Source organism: Sphaerodactylus townsendi, linkage group LG12 (genome assembly GCF_021028975.2).
Source record: "Sphaerodactylus townsendi isolate TG3544 linkage group LG12, MPM_Stown_v2.3, whole genome shotgun sequence".
NCBI classification, from domain to species: Eukaryota; Metazoa; Chordata; class Lepidosauria; order Squamata; family Sphaerodactylidae; genus Sphaerodactylus; species Sphaerodactylus townsendi.
In genome coordinates, this window is record NC_059436.1 from 46,331,942 (window position 1) to 46,352,848 (window position 20,907).

Below are 20,907 nucleotides of genomic sequence, written 5' to 3' on the forward strand. Positions count from 1 at the left end.
TAGATGCAGGTGAAACGTTAGGAACAAGATCCACCAGACCACGGCCACACAGCCCGGAAAACCCACCAGAACCAGTTGAATCCGGCCATGAAAGCCTTCGACAATACATTCTTTTTCTTTGTTTAAAATATGGCATTGGGGTCTTGTATGTGTACCTTGTGTAAATTCCAGTTAAGCCTTCAGGGAACCTGTCACACTTGTATGGACTTTATCCACATACTTGTGCTTAATGAGAGGAAGATGTTAGATTTGGAGCAGGGCATTTTTCAACATTTCCCAAAACGCAGTGGTTCAAAAATGTACAAACACAATAAAATCATCTCAATAAACAGGAGGTGGAAGATCAAACCATACCGGACCAGCAACCCACTATCTACAAGCAATCAGTCTTTTAGAATTAAGGTAGAGAAGACCAGAAGATCAATGGACAGATTTTCTCAGCATTGCAGAAAGTGAATTGCAGCTTTGTGAAGCCCCTGATCCGATAGGATTCGATGGAAAAAGAAGGCAGGGCTTAACTCCCCAAACCCAGACAGTTTAACTCATTCAAACCTCTCCCCCCGGGCATGTGCTGTGGTTATCTTTGGCTCATTCCGCACATGCAGAATAATGCACTTTCAAGCTGCTTTCAGTGCTCTTTGAAGCTGTGTGGAATGGCAAAATCCACTTGCAAACAGTTGTGAAAGTGGTTTGAAAACACATTATTTTGCATGTGCGGAAGGGGCCAAAGAAAGGAAAAAAGATCTCCCAGCATCTTAGCTTCATGAACCTTCTTTCACCAAGTGACAGGCACATATTTAAGGCCCATTTCACAACTGTCAGGTTCCAAATCCAGGTGGTAACTGGGCTTTGCAGTCAGGAGGTCATGGAGCAGCAGTGGTATAGTAGTTAAAAGCAGGTGCACTCTAATCTGGACGAACCGGGTTTGATTCCCCGCTCTGCCGCTTGAGTTGTGGAGGCTTATCTGGGGAATTCAGACCAGGCTGTACACTCCCACACACGCCAGTTGGGTGACCTTGGGCTAGTCCCTAGGTCTGCAACCTGTGGCTCTCCAGATGTTCATGGACTACAAATCCCATCAGCCCCTGCCAGCATAGCCAATTGGCCATGGTGGCAGGGGCTGATGGGAATTGTAGTCCATGAATATCTGGAGAGCCGCAGGTTGCAGACCCCTGGGCTAGTGACAGTTCTTCTGAGCTCTCTCAGAGCCCCACCTACCTCATAGGGTGTTTGTTGAGAAAGGGGGGGAGGGAAAGGAGATTGTAAGCCCCTTTGAGTCTCCTACAGGAGAGAAAGGGGGGATATAAATCCAAAATCTTCTTCATCATCATAGAAAGTATGAAAGTGGCCACCAGTCAGAACACAGGGGAAACTGCCAGCAAACCATCTCCAGGCGGTGGAAGAGGCCATCTCTTAAGTGTTCCAAGCCCCAGCTAATAAAGGCTTTTCTAGTCTTGTTCTGTCCCTGGCTGTTCTAACAGAGCTTCCCTTCCCAAGCAGATGTGCCAGAGCCTGTCATCACCCTTGAAAAAGAAGCTTCAGACTTTTGTGCGTTTGGACAGGCGACCGCTGAACCAGACGAGCCGCAAGCTGATGGTTTTATCGGATCTGGGGGTGGGTTTCATGGTCTTCCTGGTACTGCAGTGGTTTTCTGGTTCTACGTCATGTTGTTGTAGTATTTCATGACATGCATACACACAAACACAACTTCTGTTATTCAAGAGGATGGATATACGACTGCTGGTGGAAATCCCCTTTCCAATATCAATCTCAGAAATCGTTTACTGAGTGAAGGGCATGCTCCCAAATCTTCCTGACTGTTGTCTGTGTAGGTACCTATATGGTCACCCTCCTGTCTTGGGCTGCACATTTCTCCTCTTTTGGGGTCAAAGAAGTAGGAAGGATCAACTCCTGTTGTAGCCGTGGCTGCCACCGTTGCCATGCCTACTGCCTGAGACAAGCTGCTCCGAGCCCTCCCCTCACGCCACCGGCCGTGGCTGCCACCGTTGCCATGCCTACTGCCTGAGACAAAGGGTGATTCCGCACACGAGTAAAATAGGTTCGACCCAGTTCCCTGAGAAGGGTACTGACCTCTGGAGTCGAATTGCCATTGCTGTATATTCCCCACTGCCGAACCAGAAACTTGATCCAGCTCGAGGAGGGCAGAATCATCCACTGAGCCTCTTAAGCGCTCCGTTCCGATTGGCTACTGTTCTCTGACGGCCATGTTCGTCTATCCCCACACACGTTATTTAAAAACTTGCCACAGGAATGGAGAGAGACGAAGGAGGCATTTTTTTTGATTAGCCAGCTGTACGCTATGCTAGAAGAAACACTCAGCTGTGATTGGCTGAATGGGGACTCCTGGCACCAGAGAGATTCCGCGCTTGCTACTGGAGATCGAGGCTGAGTTCGAAGCGTGGTTCCACCTGAAAAGTAGTAGTTCCCAACTGGAGTCGGAAATTTGACCGTTACGGGGAGGCGGCTGGTACAAGCTTACCGTCGATCCCAGTGGTTGTAATCGAACGGAACACTTAGGTCGGCTTGCGGCTTGTAGTGAACTTAGGTCGATAACTCAAGTGCGGAATCGACCAAACTGCTCCGAGCCCTTCCCTCATGCCACCGGCTGTGGCTGCCACCGTTGCCATGCCTACTGCCTGAGACAAGCTGCTCCAAGCGCTCCCTTCATGCCACATCCACAAGTGGGGACCGTGGTACTGAGGTCCCTGCTTCCCCCCGCAGCAGGAGGACAGGGGCAGCTCCACCTAGGAGGGCAGGCAACAATGGGCAGAGTCATGTGTGGCAAGGCAGGGACAACCTGGAAGCTGGCGGTGGTGGCGGCAGCTGCAGAATTAGGGCAACAAGGCTGCAGGAGGAAGCAAGCATGCTGAGGCTGAACCAGATGGGGCGTGTCAGCATGTTAGCCCAGCAATGGTCAGGGGACAGTTATGGAGGAGGTGGGGCTAAACACAGGACAGGCAGGGACAGGACCCAGTCCCAAGGCCCAGATTGGAGGCAAGGCAAGGGGAGACAGGAAGAGATGGATAAAAGGAAGAGGTGGAAAAGCCAACGAGAAGAATGCTGGTGGCTGTTCCTAGTGCTGAGGAACCTCCCATGCCAGGAGAGAGGGGCAGCACATGAGACCTCCTCTCTTCCTTCGAAGCTTGCACAACCCCTGGGAAGCTGGTAGAGGCAGAGGGGGGGGGGGACAGAAGCAAGGTGATCCCCCAGTCGGGAGTCGCCACGCCCAGGCTGTCATTCCTATCCAGGCATTTTTTATCTCACCTGTCTTGAAAAAGCTCAGAGAAGCACACCAGGCTCTCCTTGGAACATTTTATCCTTACAATAATCCCGCGAGAGTGACTCGTTTGTGGTCATTCCATAACTTTCAGGACACAGCAGAGACCTGAAGTCGGGTCTCCCCGCTCCAAATCCAATTTAAGTGCAACATCACACCCTTTTCTCTACAAGCTTGTCGGGCTTGGCTTGCCCTCTCATGGATGCTATCGACAGATTGAGTATCAGGTTATGAGAAGAAAAATGATACTTCAGTATCAACCAAAACATTGAGGACCATGAGAATAATAAAATTTTACCTCTCCTGATTATGTGGAAGTATCTTAGCCATTTGGATCTTCCCTTTAAGAAGAAGAAGAGTTGGATTTATATTCCCCCTTTCCTGCAAGGAGACTCAAGGTAAGGTGACCAGATTGTCACCTTTTTAAACTGGGACACAGGGCGGGAAAAGGGGAGTGCCCCAGAAGGCAGTGCAGCAGCCTTCCAAAAATCGGGACAGTAGAAAAAACCTGCGGGACGCGGGACAAATTGGTTTAAGGTGGGACTGTCCCACCAAAAGCGGGACGTCTGGTCACCTTGCTCAAAGGGGCTTACAAACTCCTTTCCCTTCCCCCCTCACAACAAACACCCTGTGTGGTAGATGGGGCTGAGAGAGCTCAGAAGAACTGTGACTAGCCCAAGGCCACCCAACTGGCGTGTGTTGGAGTGCATAGGCTAATCTGAATTCCCCAGATAAGCCTCCACAGCTCAGGCGGCAGGGCAGGGAACCAAATCCGGTTTCTCCACATTAGAATACACCTACTCTTAACCACTACGCCACTCTGCTTTAATGGATGCTGTGTTTCCATATTTTTTAAAAAACTATTTTGTGGTGATCTTGTAAAAGGAAATTAAGATCTGATCAGGGATGCTTCCATAATTTACAACATCTGGATATTTTTTCCCCAGGATTTTGGCACTCCAAATAACCTGGTCTTGTTTCCAAAATGAAACTAACACGTTAAGGATATTTTTCCTTTTTTCTTCTCCCGCCCCCGCACAATTTTGGAGAAAATTAAGCACGAAAAAAAAGACACAAAATACAGCTCGAAAGCAATCTTTGTGCCACAGTATGTACGACAACCTCAAAATCCTTTCTGTGCAGTATTTTACCAACACACATGGGCACGACCACTAACAAAACTACAGAAAAGAAGAAGAAGAGTTTGGATTTATATCCCCCCTTTCTCTCCTGTAGGAGACTCAAAGGGGCTTACAACCTCCTTGCCTTTCCCCCCTCACAACAAACACCCTGTGAGGTAGATGGGGCTCAGAGAGCTCCGAGAAGCTGTGACTAGCCCAAGGTCACCCAGCTGGCGTGTGTGGGAGTGCACAGGCTAATCTGAATTCCCCAGATAAGCCTCCACAGCTCAGGTGGCAGAGCTGGGAATCAAACCCGGTTCCTCCAGATTAGATACACGAGCTCTTAACCTCCTACCCCACTGCTGCTCCTATGCTGCTACGCCACTGCACGCCTATGCTTCTTTTTATTGGCAGCACATTATCAATCAGTGAATGATGCAAATTAAATGATGATGCTGAACTTCCGGCCAACTGTGGATGTTCCAGTGGCGGAATTCATTTCAGATATGCTCCCAATTAAGTAAGAATTAAGGGAAATGGAAGTCAAGGGAAATGGAATGCAGCATTAAATTCCAGGACAATAAAAGTATGGCACAAGGAAAATCTCCTCATTCCTACACAGGAGGTGAATGCGAAACAAACATCTGAGTAATCCCGCTTCCAGCAGCTCTACGGGAAGACCAAGACTGTGATTAAGGGGCACCATACCGTTCCACAGCGCTTCTTTGCTACTGCCCTGGTTTCACTCAGAGGATAGCAACCTACATCCTCAAAGAGCGAAATAGCAGGAATCGCCCCTCCTTGAATGTGAATTGTTTGGAAAAGAGAGATAACTTAGTACTGGGAAAAAGAAGCAAAGAGGGAGGGAGATGAAGACTAGGGACTGAGAAGGCTGGGTGAGGTACTTGCCAGGTCTCCTGGAGGCCCTTTCGCTCCTTGGGGTCCCGAGGGTCCTTGGATACCCTGCATTGAAATGAGACAACAGTGAGTCAGAGGGCCAGCATGGTATGTGACTTTTGATCCCTCCTAGAATATCCCTGGCATCTCGCAAATACTTTAGATAAAAAGCCACACGGCTCAAAAGCACCGGGAGGGGGAATGCACCCACTGCGGGGAAAAATGTAACAGAACGGATGACATTTTAAACGGATGCATTAAGGATATGCCTGTCCCATCTCGAAAAAAACACACAATATACGACAGCAAAAATGTATTACGCAAAGTATTTGGAAGTCATAAGAACATAAGAACTAGCCTGCTGGATCAGACCAGAGTCCATCTAGTCCAGGGGTAGGGAACCTGCGGCTCTCCAGATGTTCAGGAACTACAATTCCCAGCAGCCCCTACCAGCATGGCCAATTGGCCATGCTGACAGAGGCTGATGGGAATTGTAGTTCCTGAACATCTGGAGAGCCGCAGGTTCCCTACCCCTGAGCTAAAACATGCTTCACGTTGACTTGGATTGTGCTTAGTATATATTTATTTACGTGGCTCTCATCTGTGACCAGAACTGTTTCTTGAAACAAATTCGAGAGCACAACAGGTCTGACGGTTGGCAAGATTCAAGCATTGTTGAGATTGCTTTTCTTTTAATAGTGTGCCAACTTGTAAGAGATTCTTCCCATTTCTTCAGCACCACCATAACTCCCCCACCCCATGTATTTATCTATTTATACCTTTCCTTGCTAATCTAGCCCTTATAGGCAGTTTATGAGATAAAATTTATACATGGATGAAAGCTGAATTAAAACAAAATCACTGAGGCATCTCATAATATTAAAACAACATCATTGTCCAGTCCTCCTTCCCTCCCTTGCATGCCACCCCTCACCCCCTCTCCTCCCTCCACTAGGGTGGGTGGACCATGTCCAGATGCTGGACCCCCTCCCTTCCCTTCCCTTGCATGCCACCCCTCACCCCTCTCCTCCCTCCACTAGGGTGGGTGGACCATGTCCAGATGCTGGGCCCCCTCCCCTCCCTTCCTTTCCCTTCCCTTGCATGCCACCCCTCACCCCCTCTCTGCCCTCCACTAGGGTGGGTGGACCATGTCCAGATGCTGGGCCCCCTCCCTTCCCTTCCCTTGCATGCCACCCCTCACCCCTCTCCGCCCTCCACTAGGGTGGGTGGACCATGTCCAGATGCTGGGCCCCCTCCCATCCCTTCCCTTCCCTTGCATGCCACCCCTCACCCCCTCTCCTCCCTCCACTAGGGTGGGTGGACCATGTCCAGATGCTTGTTGCTTGTTGATAGGACAGCTAACTCTGCTTTTTTTGTGCCATTGCCTCCCATAGGGAGATCGGGGGACTGTCGGACTGCCGGGACCACCAGGCATCAAGGGGTCGATGGTAAGGAGTAAGTCTGCATTCTCTCGCTCCTTCTCCGCCTAACAAATGATGGTCCTTCCTCTCCCTTCCACTTGCCTGGCCTGCTCCCTGGCCGACCATTCCCAGCTGCTCATTCTTCGTATTCCCCATGAGAGATCAAGCAGAGCACTTGACTTGTGCCAAATGATAATATGTCAACACTCCTGTGCCCAAGCAGGATTAAGTGTGCCGACCATCCAGTTCCTCCTTATTTTCAAATCATTTGATCCTTAAAAGCCTGGGAAAGCCTGTTACCCTAATTTGCCCAAATAGCGAGCGTGACTAGGGATACGAAAAGATGTTAACCATGTAGGGCTTGGAAGGTCCAAAGGAGATCTTGACTAAGGCCTAGTTCTCTCCGGGGTTGTAAACTCTAGCATTGGACGTTACTTAGAAAATTCTGTCACTTGTAAAAGAAATTTTGCTACTTTTTCCAAGAGCATGGCCTCTGTGTTATTTAACAAAAGCTCCACAACAGAGTTGTCAGAGTCTCTTTCAGATTTGTCTAAGACCAGCCCAGGAGAGAAATTCCTAATGCCCACATATCTCGGACAGTCGAGTATAATGTGAGCAAGAGTCTCCACTTGGTTTTTACAGTGTGGACAGACCCGATCCTGGAGAGGGATAGATAGGTAGCGACCCTTTGTAATGGCCGATGGAAAAGTATTGCATCTGGCCCTTGTAATAATCCATCTCTGTTGGGGTTCAGTTAACAGTTCAAGATATTTGGCTAAGTGCCCCTGTTCTGGTACTATTCCGACAGAAAGGGGTGAGCATGATTTATTTGCTTGCCCCAACAAGATATGGTATTCCTGTTCTAAAAGTCTGCTTTTTAAGGTTTGCAGAATCTCTCTGGGGGACAGCATACAGAGATCTTCAAGTATTAAACCTCCAGTTAAAGGGACAAACTGCCTGAGATGTTTTTTTAATGAGTCTAGTCCAGGTTTTGCTGAAAAAGCCTAGCTGTTTGGCCCTTAAAACGTAGGTGTTGGGATAGACCAGGGGTAGGGAACCTGCGGCTCTCCAGATGTTCATGGACTACAATTCCCATCAACCCCTGCCAGCATGGCCAAATGGTAGGACTCATGGGAATTGTAGTCTATGAACATCTGGAGGGCCATAGTTTGAAGACCCCTGGTCTATCTAGTTCAGTTATCACCAGCTCTGACTGTCCAAAGTCTCAGACAAAGGTCTTTCACTGTCCTGCTATCTGAGATCCCTCAGAGATTTCAGTATACTGGTTCCTTACCCACTAATGTGTAGTCAAGGGGGGGACATGATAGCTGTGTGTAAACATTTGAAGGGACGTTATGTCGAACAGGGAGCAAGCTTGCTTTCTGCGGCCTCAGAAACCAGGACACAGAGCAATGGGTTCAAGGTGCAGGAAAAGAGATTCCACCTAAACATCAGGAAAAACTTCCAGAGCATCAGGGGTGTTCGACAGTGGAATTCACTGCCTTGGAAAGTGGTGCTCCTTCTTTGGAGGTTTTTAAACGGTGGCTGGATGATCGTACGTCAGGAGTGCTTTGATTGTACGTTCCTGCATGGCAGGGGGTTGGACTTGATGGCCCTTGTGGTCTCTTCTAACTCTATGATTTACCGGTATGTCAAGTGATGTAGCATCATATCTTTAGCCCATCTACTGCCTTCCCTGATCTTCGGGAACCAAAAGCACCTGCTGCCCAAGATCTTTCCACTGGATGTGCCAAGGATTAAAAGTAGGGTTTTATCCATGCAAACATAGGAAGCCTTACACCGAGTCATGCTATTGGTGCACATAGTTTAGCTTCAAGTATATTGACCAACAGCAGCTCCCCAGGATCTTCAGTAGAGAAAGCCTTGCTACCTTGGATATTCCAGAGTCTAAGGCTGGGAACTGTCTCCAGGCAAAGCAGGTGCTCGTCCACCTGAGTCAAGGTCAGTGGTGGGATCCAAAAATTTTAGTAACAGGTTCCCATGGTGGTGGGATTCAAACTGTGGCGTAGTGCCAATGGGGCTGGGCGGGGCGTTCTGGGGGCGTGGTCGGGCATTCCGGGGCGGGGCATTCCTGGGTGGGGCTGTGGCAAGGACGCAGCCGCTGAGCCGGTCCTTGGGCGGGAAACGAATGCACACAGGCGCAGGCTGCCACGCACAACGGTGCACTTCCTGCTAGACTGCTTCCAGTTCTGCGCGCTACTGCTGAGAGGAGGGGCATAACTAAGGCAAAAATCATGTGGCAAAATCACCAATCAGTAACCCCCTCTCGGCACACACAAATAATTAGTAGCCTACTCTCGGGAACCTGTGAGAACCTGCTGGATCCCACCTCTGGTCAAGGTCCCAGCCTTTCCTTTATTGAAGGATGAGAAAGCAAACATATGTTCAGTTTTCAGAGATGACCAACCTATGGCACTCCAGATGTTCATGGGCTACAATTCCCATCAGCCCCATCAGGTCATGCTGACAGGGGCTGATGGAAATTGTAGTCCACGAACATCTGGAGCGCCTTAGGTTGGCCAACCCTGGCTGAGTCACAGAATCTATGCTAATATTCTATTTGTGGAATAGGATTTTAAGTGCAAAAATAATTCTTGATAAATGACTAACCAACCATTCAGGTGAAACAGAACGAGCACCAAGAACTTACGGGGAAGCCACGAGGTCCCGCCTCTCCCATCTCTCCTGTCTTTCCCTGAAAATACAGTTTCAGTCATGAGTTCGAAACCCATTGGAAATCCATCTCAAGAGCTGTCAGGAAATTCATGAAGAAAAACCATGCATGTTTCGTACAGTCAAGAATTCAGCTGTTCCACAGAATTTGCCCAAGAATGCTTAGAGACAGATTTGTCCCAGAGACACCCCATGCTAATTTTTTTAAAATACCGAAAGGGGAAAGAAAGAATCCTGTATAATTTGGGTTTAGGGTAGGTTTTGGAAAGGCAATAGAAACTGCCGATATGAAACCTTCAGGCAGTAACTTTCAACCTTCTCCCTTTTAACTGCATATATAGAACAACCCACCCAACTATGAGCCACACGACAGAATCTGAATGGAAGATCCCTGAAATCTAGAGATTCCTTAAATCTTGCAGAGGTGTTCCAAGGGACCCTGAAAAGAATTCTTTCATACCCCCGCCTGGCAGACACAAGGGAATCTTGAAGCATTTTTGCCACAAATTCATAGGATCATGGACAATGGCACTCCCCCGCCCCCAGAATCCACAATCTCTAGTTAATTTTAATTATTGAAGTGATGACTGTTCCCGCTCTCCTGCTAGAATTCAGTTTCTCAAAGTTCATAAAGTTTGAGAGGTTGATCGTAAGACTTAATTCCCAGAGAATGGAAAAGGATTGAAAGCTACATGGAACAGAGCTAAGGGGATTCTATAGTTCACAGGAGTCAAACTCACGGCCCTCCAGATGTTATGGACTACAATTCCCATCATCCCCTGCCAGCATGAAGCTGGCAGGGGATGATGGGAATTGTAGTCCATAACATCTGGAGGGCCGCGAGTTTGACACCTATGCTATAGTTCATACATACAGATCTGTGGGGCTCAGCTTCACCCCCGCCTTCGCTCCCCAAAACAGATATGTACTTGGATCTGAATTCATCCTAGATTATTTCTTCCTCTTTGCCTGTTCTGCATGTCCCATCCTTGAAAATGTTCCATGTGAGTTTCTCGAATTAAATGGTTTCTTTCGCTTAGTCTGGTTTTTTAATTCTAAGTTTTACTCATTGTATTAAAACTTTTAAGAACTATGGGATGGGGCAAGGGGACTTGTGACGTCACAAGGATCAGCCAATCAGCACTGTGCGCAGCTGGCTATGGGTGGAAACGAGCTGTATTGGACTTCCCTAAACTTGGCAAACACTGAATATGTGATGGGGGGGAGGGGTTAGAGTTGATCCATAATGGGCTGACCAGTGGTGGGATTTAACAACTGGTTCCGGTGGTGGGATTCAAATAATTTAACAACTGGTTGTTTACAAGCACCATTTTAACAACCGGTTCTGCCGAAGTGGTGCGAACCAGCTGAATCCCACCACTGGGGGATAGGGCTGACCCTCCTGATTATGAACAGCTCTGCACATAGCATGTTTAAATTTAGTGAAACCAATTAGCATTACCGTGCATAGCTTCCAACTGTACCATTGTCTAAATTTGGCACAAAAAGTACCTTCTTGTTTGCCAGGGAGGGATGGGACAAGGACGAATCTTTAAAGAAAATTTTAAAATAATAACTGAGAACATTCCAAACAGCCAGAATAAGCAAAAATAAGACACTGAGGCCCCTTCCACACATGCAGAATAATGCACTTCCAATCCACTTTCACACCTGTTTAAAAGTGGATTTCCGCACAGTGAAATCCAGCTGCAAAGTGCATTGAAAGTGGATTGAAAGTGCATTATTCTGCATGTGCGGAAGGGGCCTAAGTCACAGTGATGAAATGGTTTTACAGTGATAACCATCCGGTTGCACAACATTTCTGGTGATACCAATGTATATATACTTTCCCAATACCCGCCACACAAGCAACATACCTGTAGCCCATCTGGTCCCGACTTGCCTGGGGGGCCGGTTTGACCCTATTTTTAAAAAGACCAAAAATAGAGGGAATTTAGCTTGCCAACGGGCTTCCACAAATGCCCCCAAAGACTCTTCCGTCAACGTTTTAGTTCTCACTAATAGCAGACGAGAGGGAACACCCAGCTGAATGCAATCCCATTTGCAATGAAAACAGCATCTCTCTCCAGGACGTCTAATTATCCACCAGCAGGGGGCCTTTAAAAGGAAGGAGTATCTAAACATATAAGACATCTGTAACTCTGAATCATTCTCCAGAATAATTACTTACTCTTGCCAAGTTCGCCAAGTTCCCCTTCCATGTTAATCCCTCGCTTGCCGTTACTTTGGAACTCATTGCCACAGGGCATCTATCAAGTTCTCTCCAGTGGCATACCGCTAATGGCGCATGCCATTTCGTCACGTGGGGAAGGGTGCCGGGCACCGGCTGGGTGCTCACACCTGGCCTCTCCTGCAGCGCGGCAACTACCCTAGTGCCAGGGCACTGCTCGCCGGCTGAGCTGCTCGCTGCAGGCCAGCTCCCTCCCCCAAGGGAGGCTGGAGAGGACAGGAGCCAGCCTGCCACTGCAGCGCCTGCCCGGGCCGGCCTGCTGCTGAGCCTTGCCCCACAGCCTGCAGGGAGGCTCGGGGGGGGCAGGCTCGGCGCCAGGCCGGCCAGCCAAGGAGCCCAGGAGTCGGCCTTCCAACACGACCCTGAGTCCCGTCCTCCCCAGGTGGGGGGGGGGGGAAAGGGAGCCGGATGAGGGGGGCAGGGATGGCGCAGGGAGCTGGTCATGCCCCCAGGGTGCCATTTAGGTCCAGTACGCCTCTGGTTCTCTCTACTTTGAATTTATTCTAAAGGCAACTGGTGGTTTCAGTTCCCAGTTCTTTTGGCCTATAGATTTTATTACAGATGGCCATTTTGACTATTGCTTTATATCTTCAGTGCTTTTTGAAGTTACGCTGGTGTGCTCACTTATGTCTATGATATATATATTTTTAAAATTGCTTTTGTTTTGTGAAAGCCCAGTGTTTTTAAAGGCCCAAGACATTCTGTTTCTCAGCTCCCACAACCCTCCCTTGGAGCAGACCGATGTCAGCCTACGCAGAAGAGAGTCCCATTTTAGTCAATGAGGCTCACTCCCAGGAAGGACTCACAATCTTCGGCCCTATCTACAAACTGACAAACGTTCCTTCATCTGGAATTAATTTACCACTGTCCAGTCCAAGAGGTTAACAGGAGCCCTGAAATCTTCCCCAATGTTGCCAAGCGTTCTTGGAAACATGGAACAGCGAGGAGTGCCTGAGACCTGCAGGAAAGGGGAAATCCAACCCGCAGCAATGCAAACCTCCTGTTTTTCAGGATTACTTCCAGACCTTTGCTTGCTTCTCCTCCACACCACAACCCTCCCTCTTTTCTTGCTTAAATTAGCTATTTGTTCTGATGCTAATTCCAGTGGACGGATTCTGACGCTACCATCTGTTGATAATCAAACAGAACTACTTTATCTGAAAGGGGTCAATGCGTTAAAAAGGCTGCAGGGATCCATATTCTCTAGGTCCTTTCCGTAAAGGGGTAAAGGAATGCAGATAATTGCGATATGTGTATTAATTTTTTTTTTAAAAAAGATATGCAGCACAATTAATCTAGAGCACAGGTGTCAAACTCGCGGCCCTCCGGATGTTCTAGACTACAGTTCCCATCATCCTCTGCCAGCATGATGCTGGCAGGGGATGATGAGAACTGTAGTCCATAACATCTGGCCGCGATTTGACACCTATGATCTAGAGCAGTGGTGGCGAACCTATGGCACAGGTGCCAGAGGTGGCACTCAGAATCCTCTCTGTGGGCACGCGCAAACAGAGTGCCCCCCCCCCACACATCTAGGCTGGCCTGGGCTGCTGGGCTCAATTATTGGCATTAAATGCAAGACCTAGTTTTGGGGAAGCAGTGTAGGTAACCCTGCTGAACGCTGTTAAACCCCACTGATTTTCATGTGAAGAACTAAAGCGTGATCCTTTACCTGGGAGTAAGTTCGGTTGCCGGCAATGGGGCTTGCTTCTGAATAAACCCTCCTAGGGCCCTGATTCACCCATTGGAAGAGTTGCACAGTTGCTTCAAATCAAAGCCACCAACTACCACCAAACTTACTCCTGAGTAACACATGTCTCGGAGCCAACCGTTTTTTCTAAACTAAAACCTCAGTATTCAGGTTAAATTGCCGTGTTGGCACTTTGCGATAATTAAGTGGGTTCTGGGTTGCAATTTGGGCACTTGGTCTCATAAAGGTTCGCCATCACTGATTTAGAGAATGGGCCAATTGGTCCTGCTGGCAGGGGCTGATGGGAATTGTAGTCCATGAACATCTGGAGAGTCACAGGTTGCAGACCCCTGATCTGGAGCCTTGTTTAAATCTATCAACATGTTTTTGATTGATGAATTAACTCAGTTTTGTTGTCTTAGCTCAAAAGATTTTGATTAATGACACTGATAGCATAGGGGCTGTTATGCCAGCGGCAGGGCGCACTGCAAGTGCACGTTGTCCGAACCCTGAAGCTGCTGCACACATTGGCAGCACTCAACCACAGGAGTCCATGCCGATGGGGGTGGTCTGGGGGCATTCCCAGGGGTGGAGCCAATTTTAGTCAGTTCTAGTGAAATTTCAGGCTTGGAACACCCCTTTCTCGCAGCGCAGGCTTACGTCACCCAAAAGGGTGGTGAAAGTCACTCCAAGCAATCGGCTTCCCCAGGACGGAAGAGTTTTTTCCCTTCAACCCACACCGCTGATTATCTTTTTGGGGGTGGCACTGTAGCACCATCTCTCACTGCAGCTCTAGCCCTGCCCTCTTTGGATTGGGCTACCAATCCCATTGCCAGTCTCTTTCTTACAAACTGCATAGCCACAGCCCCTAAAATCAGTTTCAGAATTCTTGAAGCCATATAAAAAAGACCACTTTCAAGAAGACTTAAACAATTCCTTTCGATCACATGCAAGGAACAGGATGGATGGATGGATGGATGGATGGATGGATGGATGGATGGATGGATGGATGGATGGATGGATGGATGGATGGATGGATGGATGGATGGATGGATGGATGGATGGATGGATGGATGGATGGATGGATGGATGGATGGATGGATGGATGGATGGATGGATGGATGGATGGGTGGGTGGGTGGATGGATGGATGGATGGATGGATGGATGGATGGATGGATGGGTGGGTGGGTGGGTGGGGGATGGATGGGTGGGTGGGTGGGTGAGGGATGGATGGATGGATGGATGGATGGATGGGTGGGTGGGTGGGTGGGTGGGTGATGGATGGATGGATGGATGGATGGATGGGTGGGTGGGTGGGTGGATGGATGGGTAGGTGGGTAGGTGGGTGCCAGGTTCCTGTTTTCTCAATACATTATGGAAGAATTTCAGATTATGCCCAATCCCACTCTTGTGGGGGAATTGGAGAGCTCACCTTGGCACCTCGGGACCCCAGCTCACCTATGGGTCCATCTGGGCCTCGAGCACCCTGAAAGGAGAAAAAAAAGTGCATACATTAATTTATAATTCTATAAAGAAAGAGGGCCAGAGGATAAAATTATAAATGCACAACAAACAGCAGGTGTCTCCCTAACGCTGCAAATGATGGCCACAATTTAATCTAACGATCTAGCCTTCTGAAAGAGAGTAACGCTAAGGGGCTTCAAAGTGTGTTTTGCAAGAATCTGAAAGCGTCCACTACTTCACCAGTGAAAAGAGGAATACATTTGCTACAGCCTTGGTCTCTTATCAAAGAGCACTTTGCAAGCCACAGAACCTCCACTAGTACATATTACTGGAGGCTTTTCCCCACCAGCTGCACAACGTATTGATTTACTCTGACCTGTGTGGCTTTATAAGTCAGGAAGAAGTTTGTTCTTTCAGGGAAAGTTGTGCTGAGAGAAGGGCAACGTAATTGTCCTACATGAGGTTAGCCACAGTTCAAAGCAAACCTCAGCAGCTGCAAGCTTCGCAATGGCGCCTGCATGGCACCTTAGTGTTCACACATCTGAACTGATGCACATGCTTAAGAACATAAGAACAAGCCTGCTGAATCAGACCAGAGTCCATCTAGTCCAGCACTCTGCTACTCGCAGTGGCCCACCAGGTGCCTTTGGGAGCTCATGTGCAGGAGATGAAAGCAATGGCCTTCTGCTGCTGCTGCTGCTGCTGCTCCCGAGCACCTGGTCTGCTAAGGCATTTGCAATCTCAGATCAAGGAGGATCAAGATCGGTAGCCAGAGATTGACTTCTCCTCCATAAATCTGTCCAAGCCCCTTTTAAAGCTATCCAGGTTAGTGGCCATCACCACCTCCTGTGGCAGCATATTCCAAACACCAATCACACGTTGCGTGAAGAAGTGTTTCCTTTTATTAGTCCTAATTCTTCCCCCCCCAGCACTTTCAATGGATGCCCCCTGGTTCTAGTATTGTGAGAAAGAGAGAAAAATTTCTCTGTCAACATTTTCTACCCCATGCATAATTTTATAGACTTCAATCATATCCCCCCTCAGACGTCTCCTCTCCAAACTAAAGAGTCCCAAACACTGCAGCCTCTCTTCATAAGGAAGGTGCTCCAGTCCCTCAATCATCCTCGTTGCCCTTCTCTGCACTTTTTCTATCCAATATCCTTTTTGAGATGTGGCAACCAGAACTGAACACAGTACTCCAAATGCAGTCGCACTACGGCTTTATATAAGGGCATGACAATCCTTGCAGTTTTATTATCAACTCCTTTCCTAATTATCCACAGCATAGAGTTTGCCCCAGCATAGAGTTTTTTCCCCAAAGAGGCATTGACAACACCCTGTATCCACTCAGCCAGACCCCCTTGGCTTGATTTAATCAGCCAAGATGGGCAAGGATCCAGGAGACAAGTAGTAGACAAGTAGTAGGTCGCATCCTTGCAAGTAACCTGTCCACATTCTCAGGCCACAAGAACTGAAACTGATCCATTGAAACCTGACTAGATGCCTCCTGGATGCTTCATCAGAAATTTGCTCAACAGAGGTATTCCATTCTGGGTGGATCTGGGCGACTATCCCAAAAGTGCCTAGCAAAAGGGTCCCAACAGATATGCAGGGGTGTTTTGGCCTCAGCTTCCTGACTGGAGAATAGCAAGCCATTCACCACCTGGAACAATTCTGTTGGATGGCTACTAGAGGATGCAATGATGGCAGGGAAGTAATTTTTCTTTGCTGTCTACACCATACTTGATAGGCCCAAGCATTACCTAGAACCAGTGTCTAGTCGAATCCATGACACAAGTTCAACCACTTGCACTCTAGTCCTGTTTCATTACCCACAGATCCCTGTTAAACCACACAGCTGGATGGGCTCTACCACCTGGACGAGGACACTTGGGAGCAATCATGTTGGTGATCCGCTTGATCGTGCCATTCCACAGCAAGGCCAGAAGCTCAACAGGAGCACCGGCCATGTCGCCTGGCAATTCCCCCAGAGCTCTCAGGAATCCATCAGATTCCATCCTTCTCCGGGAGTGGGTCATCACAATAGGGCCCTTGCTCCTGCGGTGGATAGAGGCAGATATCAGCTTAAACTTCACCAGGTGGTTATCCGTCCATGACAAAGTACAAGTAGATAGTCCAAGCAACCATATCATATTACCTGTTCAATATTTAGAACTCAACTGTCATATATGTCCCTGACAAGAGATTCATTGAACATCCGTCCAACGGAAAAACCTTACACTGGATCCAACTACGGATCCATCATGGTCAAAATTGTCTACTGAGTCTTTCACATCACCTATCACTTGATCCTTCTAGCTGGAGATCACAGCTGGGATTGAACTGGGGCACTTCTGCCTGCAAAGCAGATGCTCCACCACTGAGCCCCTCCCCATTTTGTGATAAAACTCATCTGTGGCTGTCCAGTTCCCGCAAAAAAAACCATGACATTGTTCTCCCCAGGTTGCAAAATACCTTGTGTTATTACTTAAGGCCCAACAACTTACTGTATCTTCCTTGCTTGTTTCAACTTTAAGTTTTGTTATTTTTTTTAATTGGTGAAAAGCTGTAAATAAATAGAAGAAGAAGAAGAAGAAGAAGAAGAGGAAGAAGAGGAAGAGGAAGAAGAGGAAGAAGAGGAAGAAGAGGAAGAAGGAAGGAAGGAAGGAAGGAAGAAGGAAGGAAGGAAGGAGGAAGGAGGAAGGAGGAGGAGGAGAAGGAGAAGAAAGAAGAAGAAAGAAGAAAAAGAAGGAAGAAGGAAGAAGGAAGAAGGAGGAGAAGGAGGAGAAGGAGAAGGAGAAGAAGGAGAAGGAGGAGAAGGAGGAGGAGGAATTTGGATTTATACCCCCACCTTTCCCTTCCTCTCCCCACAACAGATACCTTGTGAAGTAGGTGGGGTTGAGCGACTTCCAAAAAACTGTGACTAGCCCAAGGTCATCCAGCAGGAATGTAGGTGTGCGGAAACACATCTGGTTCACCAGATAAGCCTCCACCACTCAGGTGGAGGAGTGGAGAATCAAACCCGGGTTCTCCAGATTAGAATCCACCTGCTCTTAAACACTATACCACACTGGCTCTACTACTACTACTATACATCAGGTTGTTTATCACTGCTAGCCTGCTGATTGCCCAGTTCTCTCTTTCTGTGCCCAGTTCTCTCTTTAGATTCCCCTCCTCAGAGCCACAGGGCTTCCTGTCTGTGAAGGGTATCCCTTCCTCAATCAGGGGTCAGAGAAGACAGCTGAGGAAAATGGATAAAGGTTTGCTTCCACCAGCAGAGCATATAACTTATAAAACAGCAAAGTCTGCTGAAAAAACCCTCAGCTACAACTGCATATAATCAATTACCATGGCAACAAGTTGATATAAGATCATGCCAAACCACGGTTTGGGCTTCCCTTAGCTTCCAAGCATAGCTTCCAAGCTGCACACATAAATCTCAATTCTGGTTTAGTTCCAGCTTTATCGTAATGAACTAATTTGCTACATAATGAAGTGTAAACACATTAGCCTGAGCTATGTAGATGAAAGATAAATTATTTTTTCCTGTGGAGGATTTTTGCTTTTGCAACAATCTTTAGTTTCAGCAAATAAGTCTGCGATCACCATATGTATTTACTGTGACTAAACTCCACAGGAAACAGGGTGGCACTTACCTGTAACTGATGTTCATCGAGTATGCTCCGTGCAGGCACACGTTGGGACTGTGTCTGCATAGGTCTGTTCCAGACTCTCTCCCTAGCTTAAAATTCCCATTATGGGGCAATACACCCTCTCTTGCAGCTGTTGCGACTGTTTCCCGCCCAAATAGTCACATGGCCCAGGTGAGGAGCACCTCTTCTTTCAGTTCCACCTAAGCCACAGCAAGCATTAACTACCAGTATCTTGAGAACTTACAGGAGGGCAGATGGGAGGGAATATATGTATAGACAGAAGATACGTGATGCGTATCAGTTACAGGTAAGTGTAATCCCGTTTTCATCTTTGGTCTTCTGTGCAGTCCCACTTCTCACCAAGGTGGTAGGGCAGTGGCGTAGAGCCAATGAGACAGGCACGAGTCTGTGGGGGGCGTGGTGGGGTGTGGCAGGGGGCATGGCGTGGCATGGCAGAGGATGCAGGCATGCCCCGGATGCCGTTCCCCCTCGCTCCACACCTTTGGTGGGGAGAGAACTCAGGATTACATCACTGGAACCCAGACTGAACCACAGCCTTTCCAACAGGTCCAAGGCATAGTGTTTCATGAACAAGTCACCAGAAGGCCACATTGAGCCTTGCAGAGTCCTGGATTAGGGCACCTCTCAGAAGAGCTGCCAAAGAAGAAGAAGAGTTTGGATTTATATCCCCCCTTTCTCTCCTGCAGGAAACTCAAAGGGGCTTACAATCTCCTTGCCCTTCCCCCTTCCCCCCTCACAACAAACACCCTGTGAGGTGGGTGGGGCTGAGAGAGCTCAAGAAGCTGTGACTAGCCCAAGGTCACCCAGCTGGCATGTGTGGGAGTGTACGGGCTAATCTGAATTCCCCAGATAAGCCTCCACAGCTCAGGCGGCAGAGCTGGGAATCAAACCTGGGTCCTCCAGATTAGATACATGAGCTCTTAACCTCCTATGCCACTGCTGCTCCTTTCACACTGCTTTCAGATTAGTATGCAATCGATGCCCTAATAATACCTGGACCAAGGTTCTGCTTATTAGAGTGATTGGAGGGAATGCATTAAAAAGTACATCAGTTCATTTCATCTCCAGGAGAAAGAGGGCCCCTGCCCGTTATCAAACAAAAACTGGGTGTCTTGGAATTGCCCTGGTTGCAAACAGGTGCGTGTCCGGTTAACCCCACCTGTGGAAAATAGGGTCTAAGTATTGGCCATTCAAAGACCCCCACAAGATTCATTGTATGTACTCTGCCGAGTAAATTGGCTCGTGCATTGCAAACACCAGCAACATGGTGGATAACTTGAAGAAAGTCCTCATGGTTCAAAGCCCGCAGCTAGATTGTATGCATTGTCAGTGTAAGTAAAACATAGCCAATGTGTTATCTGTCTGAATTACCACCACTTTGCCCCTCGGAATATCTGAGAATGAGGTATCTTATTGCTCCAAGTCCCAGAATGTTAATATGTAATTTAGATGGATGGCAACCATCCATGGTAATTTGGATGGTAATTTAGATGGATGCCTTGGATGGCAACCACGCACCCTGTCTGGAAAAATCTTGGCAATGAGCCCCCAGTCTACAGTGGCAGCATCAGTGATGACCACGATTTCATATGGAAGTATCCCAAATAAGGTTCTCTGGGAGCACAGCGGTTGTGGAGGCTGGGAGACTGAGCAAGCATTGAATATAAAAAAGCATTGAAAAACTAGCTCTCTGAAAATGGCAAGTGGAGAGACATTAGGAAGAAACAACTCTTGTTTGCAGTAATGAGGGAACTGCGGAAAGGGGTGTGCTCCCCACTTGGGCCACATGACCAACTGGGCAAAAAATAATCTCAATGGCTCTGAGAGGGAATTTAGAGCAAGGGTGTCCAACTGTGGTCCTCCAGATGGTCATGGACTACGTTTGGAGGGCCAGAGTCGGACACCCATGATTTAGAGCAGCGGTTCTCAACCTGAGGGTCACGACCCCTTTGGGGGGTCGAACGGCCCTTTCACAGGGGTCGCCCAAGACTCTCTACATCAGTGTTCTCCATCTGTAAAACGGATAAATGTTAGGGTTGGGGGGTCACCACAACATGAGGAACTGTATTAAAGGTCGCAGCATTAGGAAGGTTGAGAACCACTGATTTAGAGCCTCCTGGTGGAAATTTTAAACTCAGGTGTAGTCCAAATGTGGGACTACACAAAAGACTGAAGATGAACATAGAATTTACCCAACTATACATGAATATGATCAATTAGACAGTAAATGAATAATTTTCCTAGGGTTGACAGTTGGAAAGACCTGGAGATCTCCCAGAATTAGAACTCATCCAGGCAAAAAAGATCAGTTCCCCTTGAAAAAATGGCTGTTTTTGAGGGGGTGTCTGGATTCTATAGTATTATGTCCCACTAAAGTCCCAACTCTCCCCAACCTC

The 20,907-nt window shown here is 48.0% G+C and overlaps 1 protein-coding gene across 1 annotated transcript in view; it reads right to left on the reverse strand.

Annotated features, from left to right (window-relative positions):
- The window catches only part of LOC125441541 (collagen alpha-1(XXVII) chain-like), a 101,427-nt gene extending 82,917 nt beyond the window's left edge, over window positions 1–18,510 (reverse strand). The window contains exons 1-6 of the mRNA XM_048512149.1: window positions 18,494–18,510; window positions 16,670–16,895; window positions 14,806–14,859; window positions 11,309–11,353; window positions 9,409–9,453; window positions 5,329–5,382 (exon numbers count right to left, since the gene is read on the reverse strand). Coding sequence (XP_048368106.1) covers window positions 5,329–5,382; window positions 9,409–9,453; window positions 11,309–11,353; window positions 14,806–14,859; window positions 16,670–16,895; window positions 18,494–18,510 — 441 coding nt within the window. The remainder of the gene's footprint in view (window positions 1–5,328; window positions 5,383–9,408; window positions 9,454–11,308; window positions 11,354–14,805; window positions 14,860–16,669; window positions 16,896–18,493) is intronic.
- Window positions 18,511–20,907: the final 2,397 nt, after the last annotated feature.